Here is a 20877-nt window from a genome sequence, read left to right on the forward strand (position 1 = left end):
GATTCACCCTCCGGAAAGCGCTACACTCCTGCAACCAATCTGCAACACTAGCGGGAAAGTTCTGTGCGCTACCATTGTTGTGGTTTCTACAAAGTCCCTCCCCCTGGCTCTCTCCTCTGATATTCCGGCGAAGCGATCGCCATTTTTTTTTCTCCGAGCGAGCGGAGATCAATCCACCAGAAAGCCTGTTTAGAGGCTTCCCCGGCTTCAGTCCCTCCCCAGAGCTGTTTATTCACTAAGCACAAACAAAAGACAAGCCCGTTTGCTGATGTATTTTCCCTTTATTTTTTACGCTGTTTTCGGCCGAAAATCGGGCCCGTGAAGGGGGAGGGATTTTTTTTTTTCACTTGGGGGGAGCGTGGCAACGATGAAACGACAGCTCAAACACACCTGCCAGCTGATGGGTCTCTCCGTTGCAACGAATCAACACAACTTCGTTGCAATGGGTGTGTTTAAAAAAAAAAAACCTTTCTTAAAGGGAATGGGGCTGTTTGGGAGCATGATAACAGCCACCCATTGGCTGCTTGACGGCCAGGGGCGGGACGAGCTTGGCAATAGCGCTTCCTTTCTAGCGATTTTTGCTGAGACCAGAAGCCTGTGGGAAACTATAGAAACGCAACTGGATTCCACTACAAAGTCAGGTATGCATAATGACGAATTGCACTATTTTAAATGGCGATTTTTCATTCAGCAAACAATTTGCTACAAGGATCCCGGTGCGGAAAGCCCCTAGAGCTTGTTGATCATCATTGTGATCTACTTGCTTTCCTTCCTGCTAACCACAGGGTGGCACACTTAACTTGTGGTCCTCTTCTTCTGCCCAGATGTATCGGATAAGTTTCTTTTCTGTTACTTATTTTGATGACTGAAAATTGAATGTACATCTCGGCATTGTTTCCTGGCTGGCTCACCACAAACTGAAACCAACTATTTTGTGATTCCAGTCTTGAAGCAAATTACCAATCGGTCAAAACGAGGGAGTGAGAAGTGAGGTCTTTATTTCGTAAAATAACAGCTCAGCGTAAAAGAAAGCAGGGCGGAGAGACACATCTTTGACCGCTCCTGCTGAGCGGATTAAATAAAAGGGTAAGGGCAATGTGGGAGGAGATAGGGTGGGCTCTGTCCGGGATAAAAACCTGCAGATACTCTTCTTTAGAGGTCTGTCCTTCGCCCCTTGAACATTTCTTTTTTTCTCCCATAGCTTGTCCTTCTGAAGTTTTCTGTTTATCCAGATAGGCTTCTTTAATTTCCTACCATGTTTTTGTTAATTTCTGCAGCAGATCTGCAGAGGATGGAAAGTTCCATATCTTTGCCTGACAACACCACAAACAGCAGGAAACAAAACCCTTGTTTCCTGTGTTGCTTTTCATTCTTCAAGGCAGACACTCACAAAGACGGGGAAGTTGCCCTCCATGGCCTAAATCAGGCCCTCATGAAGAGTAAAAGAGAGGAAAGTATAACCAAAATACGTCATTTCAACAAAATTGACCTCCTTTTACAATAGGTTTGTCAGACTCTGGGGGGTTGCTGGAGATCAAAGAACTTATAACTAGAATCACAGAGTCAGAATCATAGAGTTGGAAGGGACCTCCTGGGTTATCTAGTCCAACCCCCTGCACTATGCAGGACACTCACATCCCTATCGCTCATCCACTGTAACCTGCCACCCTCTTAAGCCTTCACAGAATCAGCCTGTCCATCAGATGGCTCTCCAGCTTCTGTTTAAAAATCTCCAAAGATGGAGAACCTACCAGCTCCCAAGGATGCCTGTTCCACTGAGAAACCACTCTCACTGTGAGGAACTTCTTCTGGAGGTTTAGTGGCTACCCACTTGAATACGAACATCACAAGCACCGACAGAGACTACGTGGATTAATATTCTCACCATGAGATGATTTTCCTTCATATTGCTGGGCGGGAGGGTGACCACTGAGAGCGCTGCACGAGTCAGCATTTAACAAGAATTCAAAAGCGCTTTGAGAAATCTGGGAACCGTATAATGCAAGGGGTTAAAACTGAGCTTCAAACCAAGCTTTGTAGAGGCAATGCGAGTCTAAGCAGACATTTTGCCCAGATAGCACGGTGTCTTAGACTGGCCTGAGTATGTCTGAGGAAGAATGCCTTGAATAAATCTTTGTTGGTCTTAAAGCTGCTATTGGACTCTGATATTGTTGTGCTTCTTCAGACACACAAGGCAACCCACTTGAATCTGGCCTGAATATGACTTTCCTTTCTTTTCTAATTTTAAAATTTCAAGAAGTACTTGGCTAACTGTGGAGTCCATCATTTTATGGCTGGGGGTCACCACAACATGAGGAACTGTATCAAAGGGTTGCGGCATTAGGAAGGTTGAGAACCACTGCCTTAGAGGAAGAAATGGGTTGTTTCCAATGACTTTTAGATTGTGTTATTTCACTATTGAAAGGAGTAATGTGCAGCCACAGCTTTTCAATTATACCTCTACAACAAAAAGGGCTAGAATGTTAAATATGAAATGTGGGGGAAAGTACATTGTTGCGATATACCAATATATTGTCACAGGGACCTGTCAGGATTTTTGTTTTATTATATCCAGGTACATCAGAAACAGCACGTGGCCCATCCCTCTCCGAACATCTCAGCTGGTGTTCACTCCTTTATCAATAAAATCCTGAAGAGCGACTTTAAGACAGAGGGACGGAGGCAGCCCAGGTTTCCTGCTTCAGCCCTGCTGCGGCTGCTACTTTCTGGCTTAGCTTCTGGAGGCTGAAGTAGTACCTCTAGAAAGCTCATGCCTGTGATTTATTAATAGACAAACCACTGATAAAATGCTGAAATATCACTGCTTTCCAAAACTGAAGACACAAAGGAAATAGTCCATATGGTCTATAACATGGTGCCCCCACCTTTCCTGCCACCCATCATGCATTGCCAGAAATTGGGCAGGACCAAGTAGGCGTTATGCCCCACAAGGCTTCTGATTGGCCACTGGTGATGTGATTGGCTGTGTCTGTCTGGCTTTTTCTCCATTTTATGGCTGCACCCACCAGATTGGGTCAGGAATCGCAAGCATCCTGCAGGCTCCCAAGGGCTGGAGACCCCTGCTCTAAGAGGCACAAATTCCTCGGATGGGCACGAGGGAAGGCAGCTCAGCCCCTGCTTTCTTGCCCCACTTTCCAGCCCCCTCCCTGCCCAGTCCACAAGCTCAGCCTCCCTGAGCAGCCGGTGCCCACGGAACCCCCTCTGCTGATGTCACTATCCCGGGGTTCCGGCATCCGTGGCAACGGAGGAGGCAAAAGATGCTTCCAACAGCCCTCGGGCTCACTTGGCTCTCTGTAGCTGAAGAGTTCAGGAGCAAAACTGAAGATGGATGGAGAAAAAGAGGGAAAGGAAATATTGTGTACCAAATGTATCTTGAAAGTAAGAAAGGACACTCTTCTGGAAGGAGATGGAGGATTGGTGGGAACTGGAGAGTTTGGGCAGGAGGAGTTGGCCTTGGGTTGGGTGTGGGACCCTCTTCAGGGAGGAATCTGGGGCAGGGGGAAGGTAGAAGTCTGCTGTCATGAGGGCTGCTGCCCTGAGCTGGGCCTGAAGAACATGAGATAAGTGGCAAGATGTGATTCAGATCTATCTAACCAAGCTCCAGCAACCCCCAAACTGTCTCTTGGCCATCAGTCATCTGCTACCCACCCACCAGGAGCCAACATCTCTTCTTGTCCTCAAAACTGTTGGATCTCTGACTCAAGAGCCAATCGGAGCAGACTCAGGATGGCATTTTCTGCAATACCGTCCAAGTGTTTCAGCCAGGGATGGCCAGAATGTGGCTCTCCAGAGAATCAGAGACTTGGAAGGGGCCTCCAGGGTCATCTAGTCCAAAACCCTGCACAAAGCAGGCATGTCCATGGACTACAATTCCAGTACTGGCAAGGGCTTCTGCGATTTACAGTTCATGGACATCTGGAGAGGGTCAGTTGAGCCCAGGCTTTCTCAACCAGGATCTCATGACAGATCTGGAAGGGTTTTCTGAGTAGCTGGAAGTTAATTCAAACATGCATTTTTGTGATATGACAACCTATGATCATGTTGACCTGCCCCTCCTCCCAAAATGGCCAGTGATGGGCCTGGAGGGGGTGGGAAAGGCAGAAGCCTCAGGTGGGGATGGACAAAGTTCTGCTTCCCAGCCATATTCTGCATGATTGCACCACCTCTGGGCTTTCTAGAAACCTAAAGAATGTTCCAGGTTTTTCTCAAAGGTAAAAAGGTTGAGATAGCCTGCTATAGCCACTGAGATTTGGGGCTTCCCATCTAATGTCTCCATGCAGATAAGAGTAGCAGAAGGGAGTGTGATGGAGTTCAGTGAGGAACTGAAGAGTTTAGGGGTCTGTTTCCTGACCTGAGGAAGGGAATGGCAGTCAGTAGCTGCCAGGAATGTCTGGGGGGCTGATGGGGTCGAGGCAATGGACAGGGACTTCCTGCAGGTGACTTTGATTTGGTTTGAGTCACAGTTCCGTCTTCTTCATGTTTCCTATCCAAACAGGAATTACTGTGGATTGGCCTTATTGGCTTCATCAGTGTAATCTTTTTCGCCATCCGAGTGGTGAAGACCATAATATCGTGCCAAACTGAAGAGGTGACGGGTAAGTAGGTCTGAAGTTATAGGAGGAAGGACCATCCGCTGAGTGGAGGAGCCAAGGGGGACTTGTGTGAGCAGGTCCAAGAAGCAAGGGCTCATCTCTCTCTTGGGACCCACTGATGACTACCCTGTTCATCCCCCCATCAGACCATCCCAGTTTCCTCGGCTATCCTACGAATGATCTTTTGATTGCAGTGGTGATCTAGAGGGTCTTCCTCTTGCCCAGTCAAATCATCAAGATCTTGACAGGGGGAGGGGGAGTGGGGGGGTCATACAGGGTTCTCCACAGAGATTGTGAATGGTGAAGATCTTTGGTTCAATCTTGTCCATCGCTGTTTTTGAAAGAGTTTGAATAGGCAGGAGAAGCACAGACCCTGGTTGCTTAAAGGAATAAAGTGGTCTTATTATGAAGAGAAACAACTGTGCATAGAAAAAGGAGATAAGAGACCTCATTTACAGTGAGGTCTGCAGTCGTTCAACTGCTGTCCTGGAGGCAAGCAGGGAGGAAGCGTGTTCAAAAGATCAGGACGTCTCCTCTTGAGCCAATCAGGACAGAGGAGGAGATAAGTGGTGACGGACTTGATGTTCAGTATGGTCTAACTTTTCCACAGGTCCGGAACAAAAGCCTGGGCAGGTTTCTGCTGAAGAGCCGGTGAGTTCATGAGCCATAAAAAAGGATTTGATATGAGTAGGAATTGGGGTCATCATGGTTCTTCAGCTAACGGGGGAATCCAGGAATCAGAGTGAGGATAATCCTCTGCAAGGGGGCCATAAATGCACAGGAGGCTTTCCAGAGGTGCATTAATTAATTACTTAATGTATTGATTGGTCCTCCCTGTTACCAGGCTAGGGGAGCTGTGCATCACATTTAGCGAGGGGTGCCCGGGATGGGTTGGGGCGGGGAAAGTTCATCTATACATCCTGGCCTCAACCATATGCCTGATGGAATAGGATTGTTTTACAGGCCCAGCTCTGTCAGGGCCCTCCTCTCTGCTAGGAGTGGAGTTCACTAGGCCCTGGCCCTGGTCGAGGCCACTCGCTCCTTTGGGGGGACAAGGACCCCCTGGCCTTGGTGAGACTGTAGTTACCAAAGAGCGGAAGAGATGAGAGCACCTTGGGTGGATTCACAGCCAGATCAAGACCTGCAGACTCCCAAGGGCACCTTTGTTAATCTGGAGAGAGGTCTTCTTGAGGGGGGTGTCAGAGAGCTCTCCCACCCGATGTTTTGACATAGACATCAATGCTTTGCGTGAAAGGATGGAAAACATCCTTATCAAATCTGAAGATGGCCCCAAAGGAGAAGAGCAAAAGCCTCCAAAATCCTTTCTACCTCTGGACAAGGGATGTTCTCTCACTTGCCTTCCTACAGTCCACACCGGCACAGGAGGCCCAAAACCCCGATGAGTGCCCGGAGACGCCATCAGAGGACTCCGCCCAGTGGAAGGAGGCTTTGTGTGAGGTATTTACTTATCACATTTGTATATTGCCCTATCCTTAGGCTCAGGGCAGTTCATGTAGAACGTACCTCCAACTCACTGATTATAAGGAACGAAAGGTAACAGTAATAACAACCATAAACAGAGAAAATAACATTCAACCTAGTGAACCATCTACTAGGCCCATGGTTGTTCTGATCCGTCGCATGGGTTAAAGGCGGGGAGGTTCGGAGCCCAGCAGGCATTATTTCGTTTCGGTCGACCTCAACCAAATGGCTGGTGGAGGAGCTCCATTTTGCAGGCCCTGCAGAACTCTTTTAGAATTAGGGAGTTGGGTTGTAACCTGGGGTTAATCAGAAGGCATTTTTGGTATGCTGCTGGATTCGGCTTACCTGATCATGTTGGGATGCCCGTCCCCAGGTGGGACCTGGGAATCCCTTGGAATTGTAGCTCATCTCCAGCTGACAGAGATCAGTTCCCCTGGAGAAAAAGCCCTTCACGTTCTGGGACCCAAATACCTGGGGGACTGCCTATTTCCTACAACAACAACAACAACAATATGGCTACTTTGAAGGGCATGGAGTTCTACTCCCCTGAGGTCCCTCCCCACTCCAAATCCCACCCTTGCCCAGCTCCACCCCCAAAGTCTCCAGGCATTTCCCAACCCAAAGCTGGCAACTCTACGATCACCTGGACTCCTCTGTCCCTCTTGCTCCTTCTCTTCTCCTTTCCCACAGAATCTGTTCCCTGAGGAGACCGAGAAGGAGGAAACGATTCAGCCCTCGGAGGTAAGGGGAAAGGCAGGAAGGGGAGGTGGAGCTGTAGAAGAGTAAATTAGAGAAGTACTTTGAGGCAACCCCATTGGGTGCACTTTTAAGTCCTGCTGGATGTCAGAAGAGCTCAAGATGGAGTGTGTAGTTTTCACTTCCTGAGTTTATGATCCTGGTGAGACTGAATGGACAAAAGATGCACACCAGCTTCATAGAGTGGGGATTGTTCCGTCAAGGTCCACTAGATCCCACTCCAACCTTCTAAACCAGGAATGCCCAATAGTTTTGAGTTTGGGGGGCCCTCTGGTCCCTCTGATGCAGTATGGTTGGTGGAGCTAAAACATGGCTGCCAAAAATGGCTGCCATAGGAGCCAGCACAAAAAGGCAGTCTGGGTGGCTCAGGCAGAGTTGCCTGAAACTCAACCCCTCCAAGATGGAGGCCCTGTGACTGGGCAGAAGGGGGCAGGTTCAGGAAGCATGCCTTCCCTCCCTAGATGGGGTAAAGCTTATCGCTGCACCTACTGCCAGGAATTCGAGAGTGATCGTTGATGCTTCCCCATCTATGGAGTCTCAGATCACAAGGGCAGGACAATTGGTCTTTTACCACCTGCATCAGGCGAGGATACTAGTGCCAACCTGTCTCCAGAATACTTGGGCACAGTGATCCACGCAGTGGGCACTTCCAAATTAGACTTCTGCAATTTGCTCTATATGGGCCTACCCTTGTCTCTGACCCAGAAATTGCAATGGGTTAAAAACGCGGCCGCTAGGGTCCTCACGGGGTCATTCTGGAGGACCCACATCCAGCCTGTCCTGAGGCAGCTGCATTGGTTGCTAGTTAGCTTCCGGATCAGTTTTAAGGTTTCGGTTCTCACCTTTAAGGTCATCTATGACCAGGACCCCACATTTCTGTCTCCTTACACCCCATGCAGGGCTTTTTGCTGTCCAAGTTTGAATCGGTTGGTTGTCCCCGGTCGGTACGTCTGGCTTCGACCAGGGCCAGGGCCCTTTTAGTCCTGGCCCCAACCTGGTGGAATGAACACCTGGAACAGCTGAGGGCCCTATCACAGTTCCACAGGGCCTGGAAGGCAGAGCCCCATGGGCCTGACATCACCAGAAGATGCTCTCCCTAGGGGGTGCTATTGCAGGCTACGGATGGGTTTGAGGAGGGACGTTTATAGATTGGAGTTTCTTTGCCACCAGTAGTTTTTCATATTGTACTGCATATTTTATGTGGAGTTTCAAAATTTTATTGTAAACCACCACGAGCCAGCGGAGGCGGGGATGGTAGTCAAAACATATGAACAAAAATAAATGAAGGAATAAATAAATAGCTTACCATCAGTCACCCAGTGAGGGTCCTTATGCTGTGCTGGCAGCTGTTGCCAAAGTGACATTCTTAAATATACTCCGTTGATCAGTTCTTGAATGGCCAGTCAGAGGCCTTGTTTGCTGGACAAAAGCCCCCCCCCTTCTAAAACACCTGAGGGGGCATCAAGAAAGGTATTAGCAGGGACGTTTTCCCCCTATTGGGCCAGTTCTTTGGTTCCATAAAGGATCTGGCCAAATTCAAAATACGATCTCTTCCTGCTCTCTGCCACTCACTCAGCCAGAGAGGGAAAGGTTTGGAGAGCTGCATTTGAACTCAGCTGAAGCGAAATCCTTCAAGGGTGGTGCAAGCACGTGCTCCGCACCCAAAAAGGCAGTCCCTGGAGCTTCTCTTGAGGGATCTCAGAAAGCTGACTTGGGAAAGCATTTCCTGGGGCTCTGGAGTCCTGCTGCCAACAGCAGAGTCAATGAGGCCCAATAGCAGATCCCTTCATGGTCTGACTAGGCAGAAACTCAATGTGGTGTTGGAAGGTCTATGCTTGGAGTTGCCAAAACCTTTTGTTGTTGATGTTGTCCTTGCAAACAGGTCCCAGACATGGACTGCAGAGTTGCTGATGGACCACCTCCAACCTTCAGTGACACCGGGTGTCAACAGGTACTTCTTCCAGACTTCTTATTGCCTCTGGAAATATTTCTGACACAGTTGGTCCTTCCTAACATGACTTTAGGAAATCAGAAGTTGTTTGGTATGTAGAACGAAGGATAGAATGACTGGAGACTTAGGTTGACAAAGACAATTAAACATCAACATACGTGAATAGATATTGGAGGCACACCTGGCCCATACAAAGTATCATGCGACCATGGCCTCCATCCCAGTCAATAGGCAGCCCTAGAGCATTTCTCAATGTTCAGGGGAACATTCTGACATCCTGCTACAAATTCTCAAGAACTGACTTCCTCAGATTTAGTTCTCTCCCCATACCTAGTGGCTCAGAGCCACTCATGTGGGTCAACCCCACCCTAGACACTCTGGAGTCTGTGAAGGCCCTTTCCCTCCTGATGCCCAGGAAACAACGTCTCAGAATTTCCCTTAATATTTCCCCTTCTCAGGATTTTCATGGATAGAACCAAACAGTTCTACTCCTGTTATAAATAGGTCTAAAAGACAAGGTCCGAGCACTTATGTAACTGATCCCATGTATAATCTTTCAGAATCTCCCAAAGGAGGTTACACCAGCTGAAGATAAAAGAAGGCGGGGCCAGCGAATTCAGGAAAAACTTAAAGAATTCAAATCAGTGGTAATATTTCTGAATTTCCTCTTGATACAGAGACCCAACTTGCATGAATAGCCATGTACAAATGTCTCAAGGCCAGGAATTGTTTTCCTCCAGCCCCAAATAGTTGTTGGCGATTGGTTAGAGATACTGTAGAAATAACCTTGAGAAATTGTCAAAGGTTTTCATGCTCAGAGTCATCTGGGTATTGTGGGTTTTCCAGGCTCTGTGGCCGTGGCCTGGCAGGTTTGGTCTTTGATGTTTTCTCACTGTTCCCACAGAGAAATCCCCATCCTGATGTGCCCTACCTCTGACGATGCCAGCCACAGTTACTGCCGAAATGTCAGGGATTAAAACTACGGGGCCAGAAAGACTCTGGCTCTTGTTGAGGCCAGCCAAATATCTCTGGGGAAAGGGACCACTAGCCTGTTAGTATTAGCTGAGCACAAGGCTCTTCTGGGATGTAATCAGATAAGTCATCCTATAGGACAGGGTCAGCCACACGAAGGGATTGGGGCCAGTGCTGGGAATCTCTAGACCTCTGGCTTAAGCAAGGTCTCCGTCAGCCTTCTGTGCGGAAGAATGGCTGCTGAAGTGGAGCTGACAATACGGAATTGGATGAGAAATCCACGTTCCCACCCAGTTAAGGGGATCTTGATGTATTGTTGACTGGGTATGGCTGTCTGGAGTGGCCAACCATTTTTTCCCTTGTCCCAGAACCCTTGGTTTGTTCCGAAAATTGGAAGGACAATACAGGCAGACATTTTAGAAAGGAGGGAGGCCCTCTTTGCTAAGGTAGGTTTTTCTAATATTATGATATTTCCTAAAAAGGAGGAAGAATCAGCAGTTGTAGGGTCGAATTTGTGTGCAAGTAGAACCTCGTTTCCACTGACATTTAGGTGGGACCAGGACTCACGTGCATAGTGCCTTACCGGCTGTGTCGGTCCTGCCTGCTTCCTTTATGCTGTGCACAGTGCAGAACCCACATGGGCTTCTGGGGCAGTCACATCTGCCTCCCGCCCACCCTCCACCACATCAACATTATACATTCTGGGATTCAGGCCCTTTTCCCTCTGTATTGCAGGTTCTCTGACCTCTCTGGTTTGGAATTTCCAATCATCTCCCCTAGTTGGGTCGCAGTCTTCTTTCACAGATCAGGCACAGTCCAAGAGGTGCTGAGCCTGGTGCTGGCTGGGGGTGTTAAAAGGTCAATGGCTGCTTGGAAGAGACCCTTTGTTCCTCCCTGGCTGTGGCCTCCCACTGCTGACCACTGCTAGGATTCAAAATACAGGCAGACCACACAGTTCTGGCTGGCTGCCAGTAGGCTGGTCAGCCCTTCCCTAGTTAAAGGTTCCCAGAAATCTGGTGTGGGAAAGATGTTTGTCTGTCTTCAGGGCTGGAGGCTGGCTTCCTGGCAGAAAAGACAATGCAGAGTTAGAAGGCAGATCCATGTTCTGACCCAGCTGAGGCCACCTTGAAATGTCCATGATGGGAATTGGTGTTTGTGAGTTCCATACCTGGAGAGACCAATATTTTTTTCTCTTTGTACCAGAAACCGTGGATTGCGCCACAATATGAAAGAAACAAAACAGGGGATGACAGAAGATATACTATCTATAGAGAGGTAGATCTAAAATTATTCTTATGTTTCTTGGAAAACAGGAGGAAGAGTCAGCAACATTGGGGTTAAATATTTGTGCTCAGGAGAACCTCATTTTAGGTTCTACTTCAGCATCAGGCCATTCAAAAAATGCCAGGATCCCACCCAGCCAGTCGTTATTCTGGGGCCTGATTTGGATCAGGACTCAGAAATGTGCCTGATTTCAGGGGCCTGCTGACAGCCCTGGCAAACCCACTAGATGCCTAGTCTGGACAAGACAGGAAATATGGCTGCTGGGCAGAAAAGGCAATACTGAGCTCGGAGACAGAGCCATATCCTGACATGGCTGAGGGCATCTTGAAATGTTCATGATGGGAATTGGTATTTGCGAGTTCCATACCTGGAGTGATCAAGAATTTTTTCTCTCTGCACCAGAAAGTGTGTATTCCACCACAATCTGAAAGAAAAAATGCAGGGGATGAAAGAAAGAGCAACATCTATGGACAGGTAGATCTTCTAAAATTATTATCAGTTTTCTTAGAAAAGAGGTAGAAGAGTCAGAATATTGGGGTTCAGTTTTTGTGCTCAGGAGAAACTGATTTTTGGTTCTACTTTGGCAGCAGGTCATTCCTAAAATGCCAGGATCCCACCCACCCAGTCTTTGTTCTGGGGCCTGATTTGGATCAGGACTCAGAAATGTGCCTGATTTCAGGGGCCTGCTGACAGCCCTGGCAAACCCACTAGATGCCTAGTCTGGACAAGACAGGAAATATGGCTGCTGGGCAGAAAAGGCAATACTGAGCTCGGAGACAGAGCCATATCCTGACATGGCTGAGGGCATCTTGAAATGTTCATGATGGGAATTGGTATTTGCGAGTTCCATACCTGGAGTGATCAAGAATTTTTTCTCTCTGCACCAGAAAGTGTGTATTCCACCACAATCTGAAAGAAAAAATGCAGGGGATGAAAGAAAGAGCAACATCTATGGACAGGTAGATCTTCTAAAATTATTATCAGTTTTCTTAGAAAAGAGGTAGAAGAGTCAGAATATTGGGGTTCAGTTTTTGTGCTCAGGAGAAACTGATTTTTGGTTCTACTTTGGCAGCAGGTCATTCCTAAAATGCCAGGATCCCACCCACCCAGTCTTTGTTCTGGGGCCTGATTTGGATCAGGACTCAGAAATGTGCCTGATTTCAGGGGCCCGCTGACAGCCCTGGCAAACACACTGGATGCCTAGTCTGGACAAAACAGGAAACATGGATAAGCACCAGTTAGAAGAGTGAATGAACATTGTGGCAAGGGTAGCTCTTCCACAAGTCTTGAGAGAGCCAGTGGGTGTCATCCCAAACTCAGAAGGACAGAACCAGGGGAGAGAAAATCTGCTGCCACTCAAACAACTCACCTCTCTGACACACATAGAATGAATGAATCTCAAAACAGCACAATCTGCACAGCCTGGAGCCTCAGATTCCATGTGAATGAAGAAGAGGGTTGGTTTTTATACCTCCCTTTCACTCCCTGAAGGAGACCCAAAGCCGCTTACAATCTCCTTCCCTTCCTCTCTCCTCGACAAAGATAGATTCACGCGGGTAGCCCTGTTAGTCTCAAGCAGAAGCAGAATTGAGTCCTGTAGCACCTTTAAAACCCACAAAGATTTATTCCAGGCGTGAGCTTTCATGTGCAGGAATCGTTCCTCTGACAAAATGGAACAGGAATCATGAGGATGCAGATATATAGAAAAGGTAAATAAGTGGCAAATCAGTAAACTGTGTCATAGTATCCACATTATGCCATAGGAGACTTCTTTGCTCAAACAGCTCATCAGTCCTCTTGAGTTCAGTTGTAGTTCACAAAAACACGGGAGAAATTAAACTGCTCAGGTTAGAAGACAGAGCCCTGTTCCAACCTGGCTGAGGGCACCCTGGCCTGTTCCTGCTGGGGTGGGATGCTTGGGAAAGCCACATCTAGAATGGCCCATGCTTTTTCTCATTAGCAGAAGACTAGGAGCATCCCACAACTAGAACGGAAGACGACCAAGGAAAACTACTTCCAAAGAAGAAGCGCCATGTTGGCCCAGGTGTGTCTTCAAAAATCATTACGTTCCATTCAAAGCAGGAGGAAAAATCAGCAGGGGTGGGGTGGAATTCGTTCCCGTAGTCCAACCTCGTTTTCAGGGATGTTTAGAAGGGTGACGATTCCAGAATGGTCTAGATATTGGTCTTTTAATGGGGGTCTGGTTTGGATCCATACTGAGATATGACCCTCAGGGATATCCCTCCTTTTAGGGCTCAATGATGCCCTTGGCAAATATACCCGGGCTTGACAGAATAGTGAACATGGGAAAGCACCAGTTAGTAGAAACATGTACAAAATGTAAACACTCTGTGTGCAAAAAAATATAGGTAGCCTTAAACTCCCATTCAGTGATCCTCCAAATAATACTTTGTGTGCAGAAATGGCCTCAGTCTGCCTTTGATGGTGGAAAGTGGCAGCCAGTTGGAGTGTTTGTTTCCCTCTCCCAGAAGCCTTTCTTTGGACCGGAGATCAAAAGAGGGAGTGCATTGAACGAGCATCTCCGCAAAAAGAATGAGGCTTCCACACAAGTAGACCTTCTGAAATTATTACGTTCCTTCAAAAACCAGGGGAAGAATTGGGAGCAGACGGGTTGCATTTGTGTTTGGAGAAGAACCTTGTTTTCTGTGATATTTAGGAGGGTGGTCATTCCCAAATAGGCAAGTCTCCCCCCCCACCCCAGTTTTGGTCTCTGATTTCGATTAGCACAGAGGCATGTGCCTGATTTTGACACCCTCATAACCCCGGGAAACAGGTTGGATGGCCAATCTTGGCACAGCAGGGAACATGGATAAACACATGTATGAAAACAGGGGCACAGGTAGGTCTTGAGAAACTCTTGGGAAAGCCAGTGGAGGTCATCCCATACAAGGAATAACACAACCAAGAGTGTGACCATCTGCTCCCCCTGTAACAACATCATTTTCTTACAATGTGTTTTAATAGTAGAGCAGATTGACTTTCAGAACAGCACTGTCTGCACCTCCTGGTGCCTCAGTCTCCATGTCAACATGTTTAGACTCATTTAGGGGAGAGGAAAGACGTGCCCATTCAGAGACCAGGACAGTCTGAGGAATGGCAAGAACCAGGGAGGATGACCAAGCTAGGCCTTAAGAGAGACACTCTTTCAATGGGGAGAAAACAGGGCAAGGGATGGAGAAGGGGTCAGGGGGGAACCAGGGTCCAGAACGTGGAGACTTCTCAATGGCAACAACTGAAGCGCATGGGTCACCAGTAGCGACAGAAGACCTGCAAGATCCGCCTTGCATCCCTGTGAGAAATGCAGACTATGCATGAAGACAATAAAAGAACTAAGAGCACTCTGTGGTTTGGTGTGGGGTGACGGAAGAAGCGTTACACATTCTAGGAAGCAGAGATCCAAGGACCAAGGTTTCAGAACCTTCCCTGAGGGCTACTTCTCAGGAGTTTTTAAGCCCCTGGTAAAAAGGGATAAAACTGTTTCAAATAAGTATAGAAGTCAGGATCTGAACACTCTAATTCTTGACCCATGATAACTCTTTCAGATTCAGGAACGATACAGAATAGTGATGTTGGAGCGTCAAAAGAGGATGAAAGAGGGCCAGCAACTCCTGGAAAGACTCAGGGAAACTGATTTATTGGTAACTTCTACAAAGTTCCTTTTAGGCGCAGAGAGGGGAAAAGCAGGAATCAAAGCCTACAGAAGCCGCCAATCCGGCCTCTTTTTCCCTTAACACCTGGGGGGGGGGGGGTGGCTGAGTTTGGGGTCTGGTAGTTTGGAGACAGATTAAACCAGTGGTTCTCTACCTGGGGGCCGGAACCAGGGGCTGGGAATTGGAAGGACTAGACGGTCCAATGCAATCAGGCTAGAAGTTCATCATGGCAATAGTTTAAACAGGATAGTTTATAAAGACCATGGTTAACTTAAAAAACCCTATAACCTGGGACTATAGAGGTAGGAATTGTCAGAGTGGGTAAGATGCTTTTTTTAGTAGGGTGACCAGACTCTGTTTTGGAGGGGCAGGCTAGCCTGACCTCATCTGACCTCAGAAGCACAGCCCTGATTAGGACCCGGATGGGAGACTTCCTAGGAAAGCCAGGGGCTCTGCACAGAGGCAGGCAACGGCATCCTACAGGGGGTGGCCAAGCTGAGGCTCTCCACATGTCTATGGACTACAATTACCATGAGCCCCTGCCATGCACTTCATGGACATCCAGAGAGCCAGAGGTTGCTGCCCCCACCCCCCGGGGATGAATGCTGCCTTGATTGTTGGGAGAAAAGGGCTTTGTGGTTTCTCCTAGTCTCAGACTTGAAAGGGGGCCTCTCTCTATCAGAGAGTTCTAGGGATAGACAGGCCAGTCCCCGAAGACCCTTCTGCCTCCACTTGATGGCTCTCCCTCTGAAGGAGAGCAGGTTTCTCAAACAGGTTTCAGGAGACCCTGGGAGGGATTCCCAAATGAGTGGGAGTTACCTTATTTATGTTCCATTTTTAAACATGCTAAATATTCATGGGGTGAGATCACCACGAGGGGCTGAGAGTTCCAGAATTCGGCCTTTTACAAGACAGCTGAAATGGTCTACAGGCTGGTCATTGAAGGAGTCACACTGAGGGAACAAGAGTCCAAAGACTCCGTTCCCGACCACAAGTGGAAACTTTCTTTCACAGATTGATCAGCTGTGGCAGGAGCCAGCAATGCCCAGTTTTGCAGAAGATCCAGCAGAGCCGACATTAGATGAAAATTATGGGATTCCATCTTCATCGGAGGAGAATCCAGGGCCAAGCAGCCAACCTGTGGATGTGGGTAGCACCGCGAAAGGTTCCCCCATTCCACACAAGTAGATCTTCTGAAATTATTACGTCCCATTGAAAGCCAGGGGAAGAATTGGGAGCAGACGGATTGAATTTGTGTTTGGAGCAGAACCTTGTTTTCTGTGACATTTATTTATTTATTTATTTATTTATTTATTTATTTATTTATTTATTTATTTACTTACTTACTTACTTACTTACTTACTTACTTACTTACTTACTTACTTACTTATTTACTTACTTACTTACTTACTTACTTATTTACTTACTTATTTACTTATTTATTTACTTACTTACTTACTTACTTATTTATTTATTTATTTATTTATTTATTTATTTATTTACTTACTTACTTATTTACTTACTTATTTATTTATTTATTTATTTATTTACTTACTTACTTATTTACTTACTTATTTACTTACTTATTTACTTACTTACTTACTTACTTATTTACTTACTTATTTACTTATTTACTTACTTACTTACTTATTTACTTATTTACTTACTCACTTACTTACTCACTTATTTACTCACTTATTTACTCACTTATTTATTTATTTATTTATTTATTTGTTTATTTATTTATAGTTGGATTTATATACTGCCATTCGACAAAAGGTTTCACAGCGGTTCACAATAAAATATAAAATCAAAGTAAAATCACATCCAATCCCATAAATACCCCATTATTACAATAAAAAGATGGCATTCTATTCTTTCCCACTTTCCCCGCTTGTTCAGAGAGAGGTCGGACGTTAATTCTGTAAGAGAGGGAGGAGAGAAAGACTGGCCGATGGATTAGGGATCTTGGATGGAACCCGGGCTCTGCCCTGGCCTCAACCATACGCCTGGCGGAAGAGCTCTGTCTTACAGGCCCTGCGGAAAGATGGTAGTTCCGACAGGGCCCTTAGCTCCTCCGGGAGCTCATTCCACCAGGTTGGGGCCAGGACCGAAAAGGCCTTGGCACTGGTCGAGGCCAGGCGAACGTCCCGGGGGCCCGGGACAGTCAGTAGATTCATACCCGCAGAGCGGAGAGCCCTGTGAGGGGCATAAGCAACCAAACGGTCCCGCAGGTAAGTAGGACCCAAGCCGCATATGGCCTTAAAGATTAATACCAACACCTTAAACTTGACCTGGAAACAGACTGGTAACCAATGGAGGTGACAGAGTGCCAGCTGAATATGGGCCCTCCAAGGTGTCCTAGTGAGGACCCTAGCTGCCACATTTTGTACCAGCTGTAACTTCCAGATCAGAGTCAAGGGTAGGCCTGCGCAGAGCGAGTTACAGTAGTCTAGTCTGGAAATGACCGTTACATGGATCACAGTGGCTAGGTGTTCCCAGGACAGGTAGGGCGCTAGTAGCCGGGCCTGGCGAAGATGAAAAAAAGCCATCTGGGCTACTTTCATGACTTGAGCCTCCGTAGACAGGGAGGCATCAAAAGTCACCCCCAAGTTCCTGACCACTGGTGTAGTTGTTAATTGTACACCATTCAGGCATGGGAGGCATGCTTCCTGATCCTGGACTCTTCCGCCCAGCCACAGGACCTCCGTCTTGGAGGGGTTGAGTTAGGAGGGTGGTTTTGGTCTCTGATTTCGATCAGGCCGGAGGCATGTGCCTGATTTTCAACCCCTTTACAGCCCTGGGAAGCAGGTTGAATGGCCAGTCTTGACATAGCACGGAACATGAATGAACACATGTATGAATATAGGGGCCAGGGGAGCTCTTACAAAACTCTTGGGAAAGCCAGTGTAGGTCATCCCAAACAAGGAATAACACTACCAAGAGTGTGACCATTTGCTCCCCCTGTAACAACATCACTATCTTACACTACGTTTTAATAGGCGAGAAGATTGAATTTCACCACAGCCTGCACCTCCTGGTGTCTCAGTCTCCATGTAAACACGTTTAGACTCATTCAGGGGAGGGGAAAGATGTGTCCATTCACAGACCAGGACAGTCTGAGGAATGACAAGAACTGGGGAGGATGACCACACGAGGCCGTCCAAGAGACACAACTTCAATCCGTAGAAAACAGGGCAAGGGATGGAGAAGGGGCCAGGGGGACAACCAGGGTCCAGAAAATTGAGATTTATCAATGGCAACAACTGAAGCACATGGGTCACCAGTGCTGAATGAGGACATGCAAGATCTGCCTTGCGCCCCTGTGAGAAATGCAAACTATGCATGAAGACAATAAAAGAACTAAGAGCACTCTGCGGTTTGGTGTGGGGTGACTGAAGAAGCATTACACATTCTAGGAAGCAGAGATACAAGGACCAAGGTTTCAGGACCTTTCCGGAGGGCTACTTCTCAGGAGTTTTTAAGCCCCTGGTAAAAAGGGATAAAACTGTTTCAAATAAGTATAGAAGTCAGGATCTGAACACTCTAATTCCTGACCCATGATAACTCTTTCAGATTCAGAAGCAACAGAGAATAGAGAAGTTGGAGCGTCGAAAGAGGATGAAAGAGGGCCGGCAACTCCTGAAAAGACTCAGGGAAACTGATTTATTGGTAATCTCTACAAAGTTCCTTTTGGATGCAGAGAGATGAAAAGCAGGAGTCAAAGCCTACAGAAGCCGCCAATCCGGCCTCTTTTTCCCTTAACACCTGGGAGGTGGCTGAGGTTGGGGTCAGGTAGTGTGGAGATAGATTAAATCAGTGGTTCTCAACCTGGGGGTCGGGACCAGGGGCTGGGAATTGGAAGGACTAGACCAGGGGTAGTCAAACTGCGGCCCTCCAGATGTCCATGGCAGGGGGCTCCTGGGAATTGTAGTCCATGGACATCTGGAGGGCCGCAGTTTGACTACCCCTGGACTAGACAGTCCAATGCAGTCAGGCTAGAAGTTCATCATGGCAATAGTTTAAACAGGATAGTTTATAAATATGACGGTTAACTTAAAAAACCCTATAACCAGGGAATAACCTGGAAAGGGGGGAGCTTTCTGAGTAGCTAAGTTGTATTTTTAGTACCGTGGCCAGACCATGACTTGGAGGGGCAGGCTAGCCTGACCTCATCAGAAGCACAGCCCTGATTAGGACCCGGATGGGAGACTTCCTAGGAAGGTCAGGGAACGGCATCCTGCAGGGGGTGGCCAAGCTGAGGCTCTCCACATGTCTATGGACTACAATTACCATGAGCCCCTGCCATGCACTTCATGGACATCCAGAGAGCCAGAGGTTGCTGCCCCCCCCCCCCGGGGATGAATACTCCCTTGACTGTTGGGAGAAAAGGGCTTTGTGGTTTCTCCTAGTCTCAGACTTGAAAGGGGGCCTATCAGAGAGTTCTGGACAAGAGTCCAGAGACTCCGTTCGCGACCACAAGTGGAAACTTTCCTTCACAGATTGATCAGCTGTGGCAGGAGTCTGAAATGCCCAGTTCTGCAGAAAATGAAAGGACTCCCGATCCAGCAGAGCCGACATTAGATGAAAATTATGGGACTCCATCTTCATTGGAGGACACTGCTGGGCCAAGCAGCCAACATGTGGATGTGGGTAACACCTTTAAAGATCCCCCATTCCACACAAGTAGATCTTATGAAATTATTATGTTCCTTTGAAAGCCGGGGGAAGAATTGGGAGCAACGGGTTGAATTTGTGTTTGGAGTAGTCCAAAGACTCCGTTCCCAACCACAAGTGGAAACTTTCCTTCACAGATTGATCAGCTGTGGCAGGAGCCTGAAATGCCCAGATCTGCAGGAAATGAAACAACTCCCGATCCAGCAGAGCCGACATTAGAAGAAAATTATGGGACTCCATCAGAGGAGGATCCAGGGCCGAGCAGCCAACATGTGGATGTGGGTGACACCTCGAAAGATCCCCCATTCCACACAAGTAGATCTTCTGAAATTATTATGTTCCTTTGAAAGCCAGGGGAAGAAATGGGAGCAACGGGTTGAATTTGTGTTTGGAGTAGTCCAAAGACTCCGTTCCCAACCACAAGTGGAAACTTTCCTTCACAGATTGATCAGCTGTGGCAGGAGCCTGAAATGCCCAGATTTGCAGGAAATGAAACAACTCCCGATCCAGCAAGGCCGACATTAGAAGAAAATTATGGGACTCCATCACCATCGGGGGACACTGCAGGGCCAAGCAGCCAACATGTGGATGTGAGTAACACCTCAAAAGATCCCCCATTTCTCACAAGTAGATCTTCTGAAATTATTACGTTCCTTTGAAAGCCAGGGGAAGGATTGGGAACAGACGGGTTGAATTTGTGTTTGGAGGAGTCCAAAGACTCCGTTCCCAACTACAAGTGGAAACTTTCTTTCACAGATTGATCAGCTGTGTCCCGATCCACCCAGGCCCATGTTAGAATCAGATGGAAGGACTCCACCATCGGAGGACACTGCACGGCCAAGCAGCCAACATGTGGATGTGAGTATCACCTCAAAAGATCCCCCATTTCACACAAGTAGATCTTCTGAAATTATTACGTTCCTTTGAAAGCTAGGGGGAGGATTGGGAACAGACGGGTTGAATTTGTGTTTGGAGTAATCCAAAGACTCAGTTCCCAACCACAAGTGGAAACTTTCTTTCACAGATTGATCAGCTGTGTCCCGATCCACCCAGGCCCATATTAGAATCAGATGGAAGGACTCCACTATCGGAGGACACTGCAGGGCCAAGCAGCCAACATGTGGATGTGAGTAACACCTCGAAAGATCCCCCATTCCTTAGAGAAAGAAACCAAGGACAACAGGTAGACCCAGGTTCAAAGGGAAACAGCATCTATAATGGATGGCTATTTGGGTCGAAGGGATACTACTAGGCAGTGTTTTCCCCTGAATGTCACCTCATCTGTTCAAGCCAATTATAAGGGCCGAACTAGGACTGACATTTCCACAGACTGCTGGGAGCTTGCCATCCCCTTCCCATCCTCTCCCCAAAACAAAAGCCCTGTGAGGTAGGTGGGGGTGAGAGAGCCCTGTGAGAACATCTCTGACAGCACTGTGAGTAGGCCAAGGACACCCAGCTGGCTGCATGTGTA

The 20877-nt window shown here is 47.5% G+C and overlaps 1 protein-coding gene and 1 long non-coding RNA gene across 2 annotated transcripts; both read left to right on the plus strand.

Moving 5' to 3' along the window:
* Positions 1-5986: 5986 nt before the first annotated feature.
* LOC143839000 (uncharacterized) lies at positions 5987-10182 on the plus strand. The gene is made up of 5 exons (XR_013231512.1): positions 5987-6071; positions 6786-6836; positions 8734-8802; positions 9363-9449; positions 10143-10182. It is a non-coding gene; the product is annotated as an uncharacterized LOC143839000 (long non-coding RNA).
* Positions 10183-11020: 838 nt separating this feature from the next.
* LOC143838856 (uncharacterized) lies at positions 11021-19753 on the plus strand. The gene is made up of 8 exons (XM_077340767.1): positions 11021-11049; positions 11946-12017; positions 13019-13102; positions 14622-14717; positions 15744-15875; positions 18306-18401; positions 19232-19378; positions 19544-19753. The coding sequence occupies exons 3-8, from the start codon at positions 13091-13093 to the stop codon at positions 19751-19753; spliced, it is 693 nt and encodes a 230-aa protein (XP_077196882.1). The 5' UTR covers positions 11021-11049; positions 11946-12017; positions 13019-13090.
* The last annotated feature ends 1124 nt before the right edge of the window (positions 19754-20877 follow it).

This window comes from Paroedura picta, chromosome 5 (genome assembly GCF_049243985.1).
Source record: "Paroedura picta isolate Pp20150507F chromosome 5, Ppicta_v3.0, whole genome shotgun sequence".
NCBI classification, from domain to species: Eukaryota; Metazoa; Chordata; class Lepidosauria; order Squamata; family Gekkonidae; genus Paroedura; species Paroedura picta.

Bases quoted from the DNA above. Each gene is read 5' to 3' on its own strand.
- LOC143838856 (XM_077340767.1), top strand. The intron at 14,718-15,743 runs GTAACTTCTACA...TTTCTTTCACAG, and splicing joins TCAGGGAAACTGATTTATTG to ATTGATCAGCTGTGGCAGGA. The intron at 18,402-19,231 runs GTAATCTCTACA...TTTCCTTCACAG, and splicing joins TCAGGGAAACTGATTTATTG to ATTGATCAGCTGTGGCAGGA.